The 16,741-nt window shown below is 36.4% G+C and overlaps 1 protein-coding gene across 7 annotated transcripts in view; it reads left to right on the forward strand.

The window, feature by feature from the left end:
* LOC132108080 (protein turtle homolog B-like) overlaps positions 1-16,741 on the forward strand; it is a 92,527-nt gene that overhangs the window by 54,289 nt on the left and 21,497 nt on the right. For all 7 annotated transcript variants that reach the window (XR_009424403.1, XR_009424404.1, XM_059514577.1 and 4 more), the window contains exon 5: positions 3,198-3,315. Coding sequence is in view for 5 of the 7 variants with exons in the window: in XM_059514577.1 (XP_059370560.1) it covers positions 3,198-3,315 (118 nt within the window). In the remaining 2 variants the exon portion in view is untranslated. The remainder of the gene's footprint in view (positions 1-3,197; positions 3,316-16,741) is intronic.

Raw genomic sequence — 16,741 nt, forward strand, 5'->3', positions numbered from 1 at the left:
ACAGGCAGTCAGTCTGGCTCCAGTAGGCATTGCCTCTCAGCACATCAGAAGAGCGATCCCTGAGGAAACAGACAAATAAAAGACAAGAGAGACAGTGTAGCCGCTTCTGTCTTACATCTGAATGTTCACTTTCATCTGTTTTAGACTAGCCACCTGCACCTGCTTTGTTAGCTGCGCTCTTCTTTTTTTGCATTTCCCAGTATGCTTTTGGTCACAGCTAGCATTTACACGAGGCGTGTTTGAGTGCCATTTGCCCTATTCTGCCTGCCATTCTCGCTCACCGCCGATTGAGGAGCATTGAACAGGAAGTGATGGCTGGCTGCTGTTTTTCCTTCATGACCGCTCTTAGCAAGGTTATTCCCCCCGTGGCTGCTCTTCTCCTCCTTCACGCCACGGCCCTGCAGTGTATTCCCTTAAGATCACGTTTGTCTCAAACCCAGTTGTATTTATTATTGTAGCAAGCCTTTCAAACAAAACATTACAAAAATTAATTATTAATTAAATATTATGTGATTTATTATTATTATTATAGTTTGCTGTTTTTTTTTTAATAAAAAATAAATTTATTGTTAATTAGAATGTGTATGCTTTTACAGTGGTGGCCAAAATTGTTAGAACACCTGGCAAATCTGAAAATATTGACTTTTTTTTTTTTTGCCTCCAAAACATGATTTAATTTTATAATGTTTCTGAAACATGCAGATGGTTGTTCTGAGCACAAAAAAATATCAAAGTGAGTTGTACTGTTTTTATCCACTTTTAACTTTAATATTTGGTATGTCCACCTTTTACAGCAATTACAGTAGCAAATCTCTCTGGCATAGTGTCAATATATTTCCCGAGAACTTTAACATTAATATTATCCCATGCCTAATGCAACTCATCACTCCTTTGAGACCCAGATTTGAGGCGGCCAGTCCATCATTTTCAGTGTTCCAGCAGATTCCTTCTGTCTCAGGAAGTTCCGGCAATACAGTAGTTCATTGTATGGGTATTCTAATGGCCAAATCAACAAAATAAAATAGAGAAACCTCTTAAATATGCCAAGTGTTCTAACAATTTTGGCCACCACTGTATATAAAAATATCAAACAAATTGGCATTTATTTTAGGTAGATTTCCAGCAAACTTTTTAAGTAAAAATGTATTTTCATTTTCAACATTAGAAGTTATTACATATTATTATTTTTACATTATTACACATTGAATGTTTAGTATTATACGAATGTGCAAAACAAAAGATGTGTTGTCCAAAATGATACAAAATATCGTATGTATACATAGCTTTTTATGAGTGTGCAAAATATACTTTGTTGGGGGTCATTGTACACTTAATCCCTGACGCTCTGCAGAAACATTCGCACTTGATTTTTGTCAGTGAATGTGAATGCTAGCAGAAGGCTAGGAAATTCCACATCACATTTAGTAAATTGCCCCATCTTGATTCAGCTGCAATTAGATTGTATCAAATCTATATTAAATTATTTCTTCTGTAGGGAGAAAGCACTCAGCTTTGGCTCTTACTTTTAAAAGCCGTTCCCACTGCTAACAGGCCACAGTGCCAGACATTTACTCAAAAGAAGTGCGTCGTGACCTCACCTTTGAGAACAGTGGTGTGGAGGCCGGTGGTCCTCCATTATTTTCCTTGCTTCCATGGCTAGAAGTTAGAGAAATGGAGGAATGTGGAGAAGGAATACACACGCTAAAGAGCAAGAGGCACAGAAGTCTCATCTCGATGCGTCTCGTCTGGGTCATCAGTGTGACGTGTCTGTCAGCAACAGGATGGTGATGGAACAGCCCGGGAAGATTTGACACACCTTGGGATATTGTGTGGGAGGAACAATAAGGCCAGTCTCCTCTGGCTAAAGCTATCGGCGTGTAGAGAATAAGGCTCGACCCACTCCTTCCAAAACGTACTTGCAGGGAACTATTTCATGTCTTCCATGTGTTGTTCCGGAATATGCAGTTGCACTTTTAATCTCATTTGGGGATGCTGATTTAATTTGATTGATTTGTTACGAAGCGCACAAGCAAAACTATAAACAATTTATTTTTACACTTGGTTTGAAATCTGATTTTTGAAAAGGCATTTTTAAAATTAAATTAATTTGAATTTAATTTTATAAATTACACTTGATATCTGATTTCTGAAAATGTGCTTTAAAGTTAAATTCAAATATTAATTTTAAACTAATTTATACATTTATTTTTTAACCATTTTATAGCAACACTTGAAAATGTAATATTGTAGAAACACACACACACGTTCCCATACAATATATGTGTCAGTTATAAACCAGCACAAAATAAGATAAAATTAAATATAATATATATTATCTGAACATTATTTTTATACTTTATATTATTTAATGTTAATTATATTATAATGATATTTTATATATTTATAATAATATTGTATTTAATTTTTATTTATTTCATAAATGTATTTTTTTTTAATTGTAGCAATTTTTTATATTGAATGAAGATTGAATATGGTAAAAAGCAAACAAATATATGCAGCAATAAATGCATAATAAATTATTATTTTGTTTATTATTTTGATGCAGAGGTTTTCAAAGTTTTCCATGGCAAGGACCTTGAAATAATTAATTTCACATACAAAGACTAATTTATGCTGTGTATAAAAATATTACCGCAGAAATGTTGAAGACGTATGAACGCATTAAGAAGTATGCTAAAAATAGTGCTATCAATTTCCAACCAGTCTTTAGAAAGCCCAAAATTAAATTCAATGTTCGCATTATTTGAAAATGTATATATTATATTATATTATATTATATTATATTATATTATATTATATTATATTATATTATATTATATTATATTATATTATATTATATTATATTATATAGATCATCATGTTTTAAAGATGTTTTAATGTTTTTACTATAAATCACTTGATAAAATGCATTGATAAAGTAGAAAATGGGGAAAAATGCATTAAGCATAATTAATTAATATTGTAATACAGTATGTAAAATTTACAGTCCCATAAAATATACTTTGTAAAAAAAAAAAATCTCCTTCTAGCCCTTTATGTCCTCATGGGATGAAAATGGGATATAAAGAACTCAATGCATATCAGTGACATGCTACGCCAAATAGTTACCACACTGAATTTTAACCATTTTGTCCATTTTGTGTAACCCATGTTTAATACATATACTGTTTGTACAGGTGAGTGACGGCAGTCTAACGGTGCAGGCCATCACGCGGGAAGACCGGGGGGCCTACAGCTGCCGTGCCCACAGTGACCAGGGGGAGGCGCTACACACCACCCGCCTTCTGGTGCAAGGTGAGCATCCATGGATAGCAATGTCTGTGTTGCAACCAAGCGAGCCGCACTAGTCTTCAAAAGTGAAGCCAGATCATTTTGATCACCCAAAGGTGGCTGGTCCCAGTAAAGGTCATAAACCCCGCCCTCTCAATGTAATCTAAAGAGACGTGAGAGAAACTAAATAACTACATTTCACTTTAAATCATTTTTTTCCAAAGATGGTTTTCATAATTTTATGTAGTTTTTATTAAACTGATGTAAAAAACAAGTATTTGTTTTTTAACTTGTTAACCTGCAGCCCCCACTTTGTTACTCAGAGCTTAAAATGACCTACCTAACGTAAAATGGTAACAGTTCCTGACAGCAGTGTGCTACACAGACAATTTCATCTTTGGAAAGAAGACCCTTTGGGCTTTACTATCCATCATCCAGAGTTGATAATGTTTAATGAGTTGATATTTCAAATTTGAAGAAGACCCCATTAAAAATTTGATTCCTGCAACCTTTTTTCTGGAATTTCTAGTTCCCCCCTCCCCGTTTGAGGAACCAAATGTATTGAAGGGCTCTACAACATATTTTAATCACTATACATACCACTGCATAGTTTTTATATTATAAAATAAAAGGCAGAATCTTAGACATCATATAAGTGTTTATTTGAGCAATAGAAAAATACAATAAGAATCATTTTTGAGTAATAAAAAAACAAAAAAAAACAATTAGCTTTGTAAGTCAAGTACATTCTTTGATTAGCAGATATACAACATTCACACTGATTGCTGGTCATACAGTCAATAATCACATGCTGATGTGCAGTCATACAGATGGTAATCATACAGATTGCTGGATATATAGTTATTAATCACACTCTAATAGCCATTCGTATAGACACATTCACACCGGTAGCTGTCATACAGTCAGTAAGCACACGCTGATTATCAGTCATACAGATGGTAATCATACAGACACAGCCACATTCCCCACAATACACGCACACATAAATGAAAAATGTTTAATAGAAAAAAAAAGATTTATTTGTGCAAAAAGCTGATCGCTATGCCCCATCAGATGACAGGTGCATCACAGCGTGCGTCAGGAGCGAGTGCCAGAATTTAAATATACAAGATTTTGCATATTGTTGACTTATTTTAGTGGATGGTCTCATTCTGTTTGTAACACTGTATGCTACAAAACTATGTTGCTTTTTACTACCAAAATGGATACAAACAATAACTCTGGTACGTACTGTGTTTTTTCTTATGCATGTTTTGATGTGTACTGGGGTGCACAATATATAGCTGCTGATGATTAACTTTTTGAGCGGTATGATAAATTTATATTTGCAGGTGTTTTTTATTCATATCAGATACACATAGTGTAAGTAATAGGGGTGTAACGATACGCGTATTCGTATTGAACCGTTCGGTACGAGGCTTTCGGTTCGGTACGCATTATGGACCGAATGGTTCGTTGGACTAATTAATTATATTTGGAAAATAAAAAAAAATTGTGAAATATAATGATATGCGTTCAACAAGGTAGCCCAATAACCCAAACGACGTAACAGGCAACGCCCCTGACACCCCCGAAGAAGAAAAAAACACCAACTTATAAGTTTATGTTAGGCTACTCAGTCAGGCGCTCGCTCACTCACTCAGTAATACACGCTGAAGGTTCGTTGCAAAATGGCCAATGCGTTTAACAGACCAGAAATAGAAGATCCTCCAATAACCAACAGGTCTGGTGTTTGGGTGCACTTTGAATTCCCTGTAAGCTATAATGGATATACTACCACAAGCAAAAAAAAAAAAAAAAAAAGTCTGGCTCTTCAATCTTCCCCCGCCCATCGAGTGCTTGAAGTGCGTCAGAAACAGAGCGCGCGCACGATCAGTTGTAGGTAATTTGTTGTGTAGCGTGCCCGACGCCGCATCCAATGTAGACAGCACTGCTTTTGTTAACACACAGCTCGTAGAAACGGGCCTGGCAACTCGCGCCAGTTCTAGACACGGTGAAAGTTTCCTGATTGTGACGGAAGGCCGAATTTACATGACACATTATAAATGAGCATAGTCTGCGATAGATACAGTGCCAAAAAGAAGAGAAGAGGATAAAGACAGAGGTAAAGAGATGTAGTGAAAGAACAATTTATTGCATAGGAGTAAGATACTATAATTTCATGGCAGTTATTTTTACCTTAAACTTAATGTTAGCAGTTGTTCTGAGTTCTGAGTCCCCAGACTGTGATTTTGTACAATCACATCAGTTTTAAGACGCATTTTTTATTATCACTTTTTTATTAATGTTTTACTCTACAGTTGTGCAGTTTTGGGGGGATACAGTACAGGCCAAAAGATTGGAAACATTACTATGTTTAATGTTTTTGAAAGAAGTTTCTTCTGCTCATCAAGCCTGCATTTATTTGATCAAAAATACAGAAAAAATGTAATATTGTGATATATTATTACAATTAAAAAAAAATTGTACTTTAAAAAAATATTATACTTTAAATTATCATTTATTTCTGTGATGCAAAGCTGAATTTTCAGCATCATTACTCCATTCTTCAGTGTCACATGTGACATCCGGTCTATCACATGATCCTTTAGAAATCATTCCAATATGATGATTTATTATGAGAGTTGGAAACAGTTCTGCTGTAATGTGTGTGTGTGTGTATATATATATATATATGCTAAATCATGAACACAATGACAGGGTGAAATGGGCTGTGATGCATGGGGCGCCAGGTAAAATCTTGCCTAGGGCAGCAAATTGGTCAGGGCCAGCCCTGCCCATTACAATATTCCTTCACAAGCCCATTTCAGACAGACCGTAATTCCTGCTTTGTTCCAAAAAACATAAGCCCTATAGAGAACCAATTGAGTAAAAACACACTCAATATAAAGAGTTATAGAGTTCCATATAAAAAGTTACATCTTTGTATTTGTTCATAACTACTACAATAATATAACATTTTCATTTTTTTTTATAAGGAGCTGTTTTTGTTTTATACAGTAAAAAAACATACTTTGTTAGTTTTAATAAATAAAACATTTTTTTAAAAATCAAGGAAATGTATCTGCCAATTTTTTCTTTTTGCTGTATCTAAAATGTACCGAACCGTACCGAACCGAACTGTGACACCAGTGTATCGCATCGAACCGAACCGTGAATTTTGTGAACCGTTACACCCCTAATAAGTAACTATAAAGTTCACTTTGTTCTTCACCCAGTTCACCGGCCACTTATTACTTTTATTTCGGGAAATATTTGTGAATTCACTTGCTGTAAATCTGACTGACAGGACTCTCTGAACTCTCTGAACTCTGAACAGTGCAAACAAACATGGCGGCGCCCATCTCACATTACAGATGACGATCAAGATTGTTTAGAAAGGTTTTTATATGACAAAACACACTCATTTACACATATTTATAAATCGGAATAACAGATTGTTCATGACATGGTATGCAAGTTTGTGAAAATTTTAAATAAAAAAAGGAAAAACAAAATAAAAGCGATCCATCTGTCATACAGTGTTATTGTAGATGCGGTGTGTCACGTGACGAGCTTGACGCTTCGCCATGGAAACAGTAAGGGGAACGTTCTAAAATAATGGTGGTCTTAAGAAAACTCACTCTGGGGAGATCACTAGAATATTTTTAACTCACCACTGAAAGGTTAATGCGCATCTCGTCAGTAAAGCCTATTTACAGTTATCTAATCAGCAGTAAATTCCATCAGGTGTGTGATTTCACATAGAGCAGCTTTTACTAAACAGAGCCGTTGTTAACTGACAAGCTGTGCAAATCCACGTTCATTATCAGCTTGGATTTGCGCAGCTTGTCAGTCAGCTTGTCAACAAAATTTTTTCGATCTATCGTCGATGCTTGAGGCTTAGACCTTTCTAATGATATATAGTTTTCAAGATTTATTTTGTCCTGTTTCATTCTATTCGTAAACACTGACGTGCAAAAAAAGAGCGTTTAGTGCACTGGTGTCCAGGTGCGGTTTAACAGGTTAAATAAGTTTGGTTTTAGTTAGTTATTTGATGCTATAAAAATGGGAGTGTGACATCATGATTGAAGGCTTCTCTGAGCGAATTGAGGCAGCAACTGACTTCAGGATTTTCAGGAGAAGATTGGAGTTGTATTTACCTTACTTCAACACAAGCCTCTTGTACGGCAAACAGCGGATAAAAATTGGAGCAATCCTGACAAAAGTGTTAGGAGCGTGTGCTTGCAATTGACTCTGCTGGAGTGTGGGCAGGACGAGGCTCCACTTCACTCTCTACTGCACAGACTCTGGTCCCAAATCAGTGCAATATGGCAGCGCCCTATTTGGCCATTGGCGGCTTCACTTTGCTTCATTGGAAGAGAGTGAAGGTGTGTCGTTCATCTTTTTACAGTCTTTGGTTGCAACACATTTGGTCACAATATTAGATTTTTCACACCACGGTTATTGTGACCAAAGGAATTCACAATATCATCGATATTGTGATATCTGTACAAACCTTGGGGTCAGCCAAATACATTTTTTACTTTGTTTACTTAGTTTTTCAGATGCAGATGAGGTATTAAGTGCATGGCACTCCGACCAAGTTAACATGTTACCGAGTTTAATGAGGTTGCTTAAGCTCAGTTTTCTAGATTTGTTTTAATCGTATTGTAGATTTGAACAAAGAAATCAATTGCTGCACACATGTATTGGCTATGATTTGATTGCAAATATAAATACAAAATTTAGACGAGTAAAGAAAATGTGATACTCCTTAAAAAAATCTTTAACCTTTATTTAAATATATGAACACAGGAAAATGCTTACTGTTGTTAACAGGTTAAACAGGTTAATGTAATATTTCCCATTCCACGACTAGTAAAATAATGGCAACTTACTGTCTGTATAATTTTGAACATGGTTCTTCTTGGAGTAGCGTGGCAGCGTACTGTGTCTCCTTGTTTGACAGGTGTCTGCGTTGAGGTGCAATACTGCCACCTTGGAGGTCAACCAGGTACTGGCACTGGAGTAGGTTATTTGCATGTCATGTTATCATAAGTGTCCTGTTCAATTTAAATATTGTGATTATCGCCAATACCGGTATATTGTGACACCCATACAACACATAATCATTGATTTTCCTTCTCTAGCAAAGAGATACATACACAATAAACAAGCACATTTATACACAAAAATAAAACTTCTGTTACTAGTCAGGAGAACAGTGTTTCCACGGGGTCTTAAATAGTCTTACATTTTGTTGTATCAAATTTAAGGCCTTAAAAAGTCTTAAATTGTACAAGGAAGTCTTAATTATGATTTTGAGAGGTCTTAAATTTGGGGACGGAAAGACCAGAAATGCGATATGGCTGAATATGACTATTCACTTCAAACTACCAATCGCTCCACCTGCTGGCAGAGAATGAATGTACATTTTCAATACAACTGTTGTTTTGTTCAGAGTTCAGACCAATGCAAAATCGACCCATGTTTTTACCCTGAAAACACGCAGAGCTTTACGAATAGAATTAACGTCTGAAGCCATAAGAGAAACATACAAAATATGCAGAGAAGGGGGGCGCGACAACTGGAATTGAGAACCACTGGGTTAAATAGTGCTTTTATTGTGCATTATTTTAGTCATTTCCTCAGGTTTCGCACTTACACCAAAAGTGCATGCACCACCACTGATTTATATTAATGGAGCGCAATAGCTGCGCTCAGTCTCCAACTGCTTGTGAGCCACAAATACCAAAATGAGTGGCTAACTATGCTAAAACGTTCAAATACATACAAAATTATGGAAAAATGCTTGTCTTGGCGGGTATCCACTATCAAGTTAAACAAAGTCAGTTTTGAAACGTTAAATAGATGAGAAAGAGAACGCATGTTGTGTAACAGTAAATTGGGTCTGTGGATAAACTCTTAAAGGGACCGCAGTCCAATATCGCTGCTGCTGTCTGTCATGTTAATCAAAGAACAAAAGACAAAGAAAATCACTTTCTGCTCTTGACTAGATACGTTTTATAACTTTAATGGTAAGCATTAATTTGTATAACATTTTTACAATGAAGACTACAGAAATTTAATTTGATAAAAATTTTAATATGATTACTTTAATTTCTGTAGTATTTCTTACCTGAATAAAAACCTGAAAAACATTTTAATAGCATTTTCTATTATTGTTTAATAGCTCTCTTTATTCTATTGCATTTATTTGTGCTGTTGTTTGCATTTTTTTTCTTATTTTATTACTGACATTTTACTTTAGTTTTTTTTTTAATGAAAATAAAACTTTGCGTTGAAGAAAAGTAGATTTCTGTTCGTATATGCTGTCAATTATAGCTCTTAGAAGAAGAAAAAAATCTGAATCTGCAAAAATCGGTATCGGCAGATCACACTAACAAAAAAATCAGAAATAAGAAAATTACAATCGGTGCATCTCTAATTATTTATGCATTTGTAACTGCAGGTTACAGTATACCATGTAATATAATGTTATTAAAATAATGATTAATACTTTTGACTCATGCATTTTCTTAAAAATGGTTTAAAGGCTGAAATGTAAATTTTATCAATTATAAAACTTTTAGTTTTTGTGAAAACTTGTATCTGAACTGTAAATGATGCTTTTTACAGTAATTTTACAGTTTAATATGATACTATACACATTACCCTACCTCGCTTATATGGTATTCATTTTATTTTTGCAGGTCTTAAAAAAGGTTTTAAAAATCTTGCAGAAACCCTGCAGGAGCAAGCAAGTGTCCTTCACTGTCAATATTTGTCCTTTTCTCGCTACTGTGGTCGATACTAGGTGAAAAGGTGCAAAGCCCTCTGTGCTCCCTGGTTAATTAGTCTCTTTCAGTGAATCTGTGTATGGACACATCAGTGTTGTCAAAGTCTGGTCTTTCCGTCTCGTCACTCTGTGTAAGCACATCTGCCACAGTCAATAAGCTCAGTCCGCTTCATCTGCGTAGATCACTTCCTGTCACTCAGCTCCTAATGGAGCCTTCCGGTAGAAGCTGTTTACAGCCCTGCAAGGAGCGATGGAGGTGATATACTGCAGGTTTACAGTTACCTCTCATGTCTTGTACACACTCATTCACCTTCACAGTGGCTTGTTTATTTAATAACTATGCTATCAGCACTCACAATAATTCTATATTTTCTGTTTTCATTATGAGGACCAGCATCTATTTTCACCACAAAAAGTTTATATATAATGTACATAATGTATACTATTATAATGGACTTTATAATTATGAATTTGTATATCATAGCTTTACATTTGTTTTATCTTAACCATGACTCAGTATCTCATAATTTATATATTTCAGCTCATATGACCTTAAAATTATCCGTCATCATCACACTGGTCCATTTAAGCCATGGATCAAACGTCACCTGAAAAAAGATCTGCCTGTCTGGTCTCCTTCACGATGGATATGAGGGGATCTGTTTGATAATTGTGTGAGTTTCATGCACATGCAAATAGAAAAATGGTTGTTTGCTCTGAGTCAGCACCTGGTACTGGTACCACAGTCTCTCCCCATATGGCCACAGCGTTAGTACAGAATGATGAAGTGGTTCAGTTTATTATCCATGGGCCGTGTACAGTATGACAGCAAACATGAACAAGCTGCCTGTCACTGGCTTTGTGGCTTTCACTGCAGTCAGATTTATGGCAGTGGAGCATGGCTGTGAATACAGAGCAGCACGCTAACACACAGCCTGCGCTGGGAAACAGGGGACACTTGTGATCACAGAGCACCAGGAAACATCATGGAGCTTCTTGTCCATACCGCCTACATAACCTGCTAAGAGCTTGCTAATATATAGGCTACTGAATATTAACAATATATCTGTGATGATTTGCTGGCAAAAAATTAAATACTACCACTTGAAGAAATCAGGCGTCAACTTCTTGTTCTCTATCAGAATTGTGTTTTTTAGTAACATATTTTATCTGTCATAAGTCTCGTCTAGAGAGTTTAGCTCTGCGTATCTCATATATAGAAAGTATAGAAATTATTTTTCTTTCTAAATTTGATGTATATACTGTGACTACAAATAAACAGAAACCGACTCCACTGAATAAGTAGTCTGTGTTCATACCGCTTTATTTCTGTGTGACTAATTTTCAATCCTTGTATCACTTATTATTTTAAAACATCAGTGCTTTTGGATTTGTAATTTTTAACAAAGCATGCAAACAAATGGCTGCTTTTATCATGTTAGTTTTGTAATCACGCTAGTTCCAGTGACTTATTACTTATTAGTTTTATGATAACTTCTCTTTGTTGGCGAAATGATGGGTTTGCATGACATTGTTCCTGAGAGGCATGTAAAGGGTAGGTTTTAGTGAAGCGAAATGGAACTTCTGGCCCGACGGTGGAAACCCAGCTTGATTTTGGTCCAAGGTCCAAGGCTATTAGCCCCGCCCAGCCCATTTAAAGCACTGGATTCCACTGGCCCAACAGTGGAAAAATAGTCTATTGAAAACCCCTTTTTTAATGTCTTTTTTTTTTTTGCTTTTTACTTGGACAATACATTTTTAAGAGACCTAGAAATTAGATTTATGTTGCCATGTTTTGGTGTGAGATGTTTAATTGCATTATACTTTTTGAATCCACTTGGCAACAATGTCTGTTTAATTGAATTGATGGATTAAATCTTAACCAATTTAGGTCATTCCGAGTACATAAACATTGAAACTGAATATCTGATCATATTAAGATATGTAAAAAACTCTTTGAATGAGAAGGTGTGTCCAAACTTTTTTTTTGTTCTGTACTGTGTAGGGGTGTAACGGTACGTGTATTCATACCGGACCGTTTCGATACAGGGCTCTCGGTACGGTGCACGTGTGTACCGAATGACAGAATGTAATATTTTGTGCGCGGAACATAAGTACATTTTCGTGTTTCCAAACGAACATATTAAGTGGTGGAAGTCTCCGCGTTCAGCGCAAATCCCGCCCTACAGCTGATTCTAAGGCCGGTGACACACTGGCTGCGTGGCGTTTCTGCTGTGTCTTTACACACCAGAATCGTGCCTGACGCGGCGCTGGCACGCTGCTGCTGCTGTAGGTGACATAGAGGGAGACCGCTGACAGACCAGGATCTTATCTTCATGACAACAATATAGACTTTTTTTTACACACCTACAACTACGCCTACTGATAAAGGACACAGTCAAAAGTATTGACAGCAAAATAGACTATGTTTGACAGGTGCAATATTTGAAAATCGATAATTATTTATTTATTTTTTAAATTACATTTATATCTGAATTTATGTCAACCTATACAATTTCAAACATCAAAATGTCATGAATTAATATGTATTTGTGTACAAAATGACATATAAACATATTTTCCTATTATATTTTGCCTGGAAATGCTTCCAACACGCGCGCGTGTTGACGGTGTCCTTTATCAGTAGGCTTTATATTTATGCTCAACATGAAGTATAGATATTGTTGTCATGAAGACAAGAGCCTGGTCTGTCGGCGGTCTCCCTGTCACCTACAGCAGCAGGCACGGCACGGTTCTGGTGAAGCAGGCCTACAAGCTGGGATTGGTAATGCTGCACTGTAATCATAGTTATTTATTTATATTTTTCATTATATTTTATTATATGATATTGGTTTGAGACTGAGAGTATTTTATTTAGTGGAGAACTTTGCAGCAGTATTTTATTTCTTATTCTTTTTTTATTTTATATATATTTTATAAAAAAGTATTTTAAAAAAAAGTGTATAGTAATAAACAACCTGCAGTTTAATGTTTGCATTTCTTTCCCTTACTGTACCGAAAATGAACCAAACCGTGACTTTAAAACCGAGGTACGTACCGAACCGTGATTTTTGCGTACCGTTACACCCCTAATATATATAAATATATATATATATATATATACAATATAGACCAAAAGTTTGGACACACCTTCTCATTCAAAGAGTTTTCTTTATTTTCATGACTATGAAAATTGTAGAGTCACACTGAAGGCATCAAGGGCTATTTGACCAAGAAGGAGAGTGATGGGGTGCTGCGCCAGATGACCTGGCCTCCACAGTCACTGGACCTGAACCCAATCGAGATGGTTTAGGGGTGAGCTGGACCGCAGACAGAAGGCAAAAGGCCCAACAAGTGCTAAGCATCTCTCGGGGAACTCCTTCAAGACTGTTGGAAGACCATTTCAGGTGACTACCTCTTGAAGCTCATCAAGAGAATGCCAAGAGTGTGCAAAGCAGTAATCAAAGCAAAAGGTGGCTACTTTGAAGAACCTAGAATATGACATATTTTCAGTTGTTTCACACTTTTTTGTTATGTATATAATTCCATATATAATTCCACATGTGTTAATTCATAGTTTTGATGCCTACAGTGTGAATCTACAATTTTCATAGTCATGAAAATAAAGAAAACTCTTTGAATGAGAAGGTGTGTCCAAACTTTTGGTCTGTACTGTATATATACAGGTCCTTCTAAAAAAATTAGCATATTGTGATAAAGTTAATTATTTTCCATAATGTAATGATAAAAATAAACTTATACATATATTTTAGATTCATTGCACACCATCTGAAATATTTCAGGTCTTTTATTGCTTTAATACTGATGATTTTGGCATACAGCTCATGAAAACCCAAAATGCCTGTCTCAAAAAATTATCATATTTCATCCGACCAATAAAAGAAAAGTGTTTTTAATACAAAAAAAGTCAACCTTCAAATAATTATGTTCAGTTATGCACTCAATACTTGGTCGGGAATCCTTTTGCAGAAATGACTGCTTCAATGCGGCGTGGCATGGAGGCAATCAGACTGTGGCACTGCTGAGGTGTTATGGAGGCCCAGGATGCTTCGATAGCGGCCTTAAGCTCATCCAGAGTGTTGGGTCTTGCGTCTCTCAACTTTCTCTTCACAATATCCCACAGATTCTCTATGGGGTTCAGGTCAGGAAAGTTGGCAGGCCAATTGAGCACAGTAATACCATGGTCAGTAAACCATTTACCAGTGGTTTTGGCACTGTGAGCAGGTGCCAGGTCGTGCTGAAAAATGAAATCTTCATCTCCATAAAGCTTTTCAGCAGATGGAAGCATGAAGTGCTCCAAAATCTTCTGATAACTAGCTGCATTGACCCTGCCCTTGATAAAACACAGTGGACCAACACCAGCAGCTGACATGGCACCCCAGACCATCACTGACTGTGGGTACTTGACACTGGACTTCAGGTATTTTGGCATTTCCTTCTCCCCAGTCTTCCTCCAGACTCTGGCACCTTGATTTCCGAAAGACATGCAAAATTTGTCCAAAAGTCCAGTGCTGCTTCTCTGTAGCCCAGATCAGGTGCTTCTGCCGCTGTTTCTGGTTCAAAAGTGGCTTGACCTGGGGAATGCGGCACCTGTAGCCCATTTCCTGCACACGCCTGTGCACGGTGGCTCTGGATGTTTCTACTCCAGACTCAGTCCACTGCTCAGTCCACCCGGGTCCCCCAAGGTCTGGAATCGGTCCTTCTCCACAATCTTCCTCAGGGTCCGGTCACCTCTTCTCGTTGTGCAGCGTTTTTTGCCACACTTTTTCCTTCCCACAGACTTCCCACTGAGGTGCCTTGATACAGCACTCTGGGAACAGCCTATTCGTTCAGAAATTTCTTTCTGTGTCTTACCCTCTTGCTTGAGGGTGTCAATGATGGCCTTCTGGTCAGCAGTCTTACCCACGATTGCGGTTTTGAGTAATAAACCAGGCTGGGAGTTTTTAAAAGCCTCAGGAATCTTTTGCAGGTGTTTAGAGTTAATTAGTTGATTCAGATGATTAGGTTAATAGCTCGTTTAGAGAACCTTTTCATGATATGCTAATTTTTCAAGACAGGAATTTGGGGTTTTCATGAGCTGTATGTCAAAATCATCAGTATTAAAACAATAAAAGACCTGAAATATTTCAGTTGATGTGCAATGAATCTAAAATATATGAAAGTTTAATTTTTATCATTACATTATGGAAAATAATTAACTTTATCACAATATGCTATTTTTTTGAGAAGGACCTGTATATATATATATATATATATATATATATATATATATATATATATATATATATATATATATATATATATATATATATATATACAGGTCCTTCTAAAAAAATTAGCATATTGTACTGTATAAGCCATATCATCTGCCATACCTGGATTTAGAGCTTTAGTTGGAGAGATCTAGAAGAGGATCATCTGCTCTCGTTTGAGTACCAACGAGTCAGATGGAGACACATATGAACTGTGCCGAGCCAAAATTGCCTTGGCCGTGGGCTGTTTTGTTTAGTAAACTAGCAATATTGTTTTTACAAAAAGCAATATTCTCATGAAGCCTCTGGAGAGGCACTCTAGTTAAAACCTGCTTCAATAACACGAGTGCGAGCAATGCCATGGATATTTTTAGATGCTTTCAAGTGATGCCTTTTGCGATTTCATTTTAATAAGCAAAGCTGCGCTACTGTCAATAATCCCCTTAGATGCCATGTCATTTACTGCACATTAAGGAAACATCCAGGAAGCTCTCAGCATAGTCCATGCATTAAGATTAGAAGATATTTCACAGCCAGTCATGGGTTTGTTTGTGCAAAGAGTAGCACTCATGCTGGATCTTTCTGCAGAGCAGCCACAAATCTCACAGCGGTCCGAGTGTCACGACAGTATTCCTGTCTACCCACACGTCTAATTAAAAGTCTATTGGCAATTTCAGTGACAGCCTCATGTGGGAAGCATAATATTCTCTGTGGGAAGGTAGTATCCTTGCTGTCTTTATTAGACAGGTTTATATACACACATAAACATTGGAGGAGAATTAGGATAATTGCAAGGAATACCACATCTGTGGCATGCAGTTGATTACCACAGACAATAATTTATTTCCCTTGTGTATATAAACAAAAATGAAATGTATTTGCACTTTCAGCAAATACGGTAAGAAACAGAAAGTTAGCAGGCAAATGGCTGGCACACTGTCACACTGTTTTGAAAGTATAACAACTCTTACATGTTAGCATAGCATGCTAGCTTGTTAGCATTGAGTTTACAGGTTGTCATTTAGACAATTTAAGTTGCACATAAATGTAATATGAATACTAAAGAGGTTTTGGGTTGTGTTTTTCACAGTTTGGTTTATGTATGTTTATTTGATCTGCTTTAAAAGTTCTGTTCTTTTAGTTCTTGCTACCTCTCTTTTGTTTTCCGGTCATGTCACTGGTTTATTGTTTTGTTAAATTAGTCTTATGTTGTAATTGGTTGTTCTTGATTAGTCTTGTTATCTTGTTTGGCACAGAACCAGAGAACAAATGGAAGAGGAAGCAGGATCTATAGAATAGAGGGCGGGGTTTAATTTTTGCACTCCTCCTCTCATCTTTCACTCGCAGCAAACGAACGGTTGAAGGGGCATGGTTA

The sequence above is a fragment of the Carassius carassius genome, chromosome 28 (genome assembly GCF_963082965.1).
Source record: "Carassius carassius chromosome 28, fCarCar2.1, whole genome shotgun sequence".
In the NCBI taxonomy this organism is placed as follows: Eukaryota; Metazoa; Chordata; class Actinopteri; order Cypriniformes; family Cyprinidae; genus Carassius; species Carassius carassius.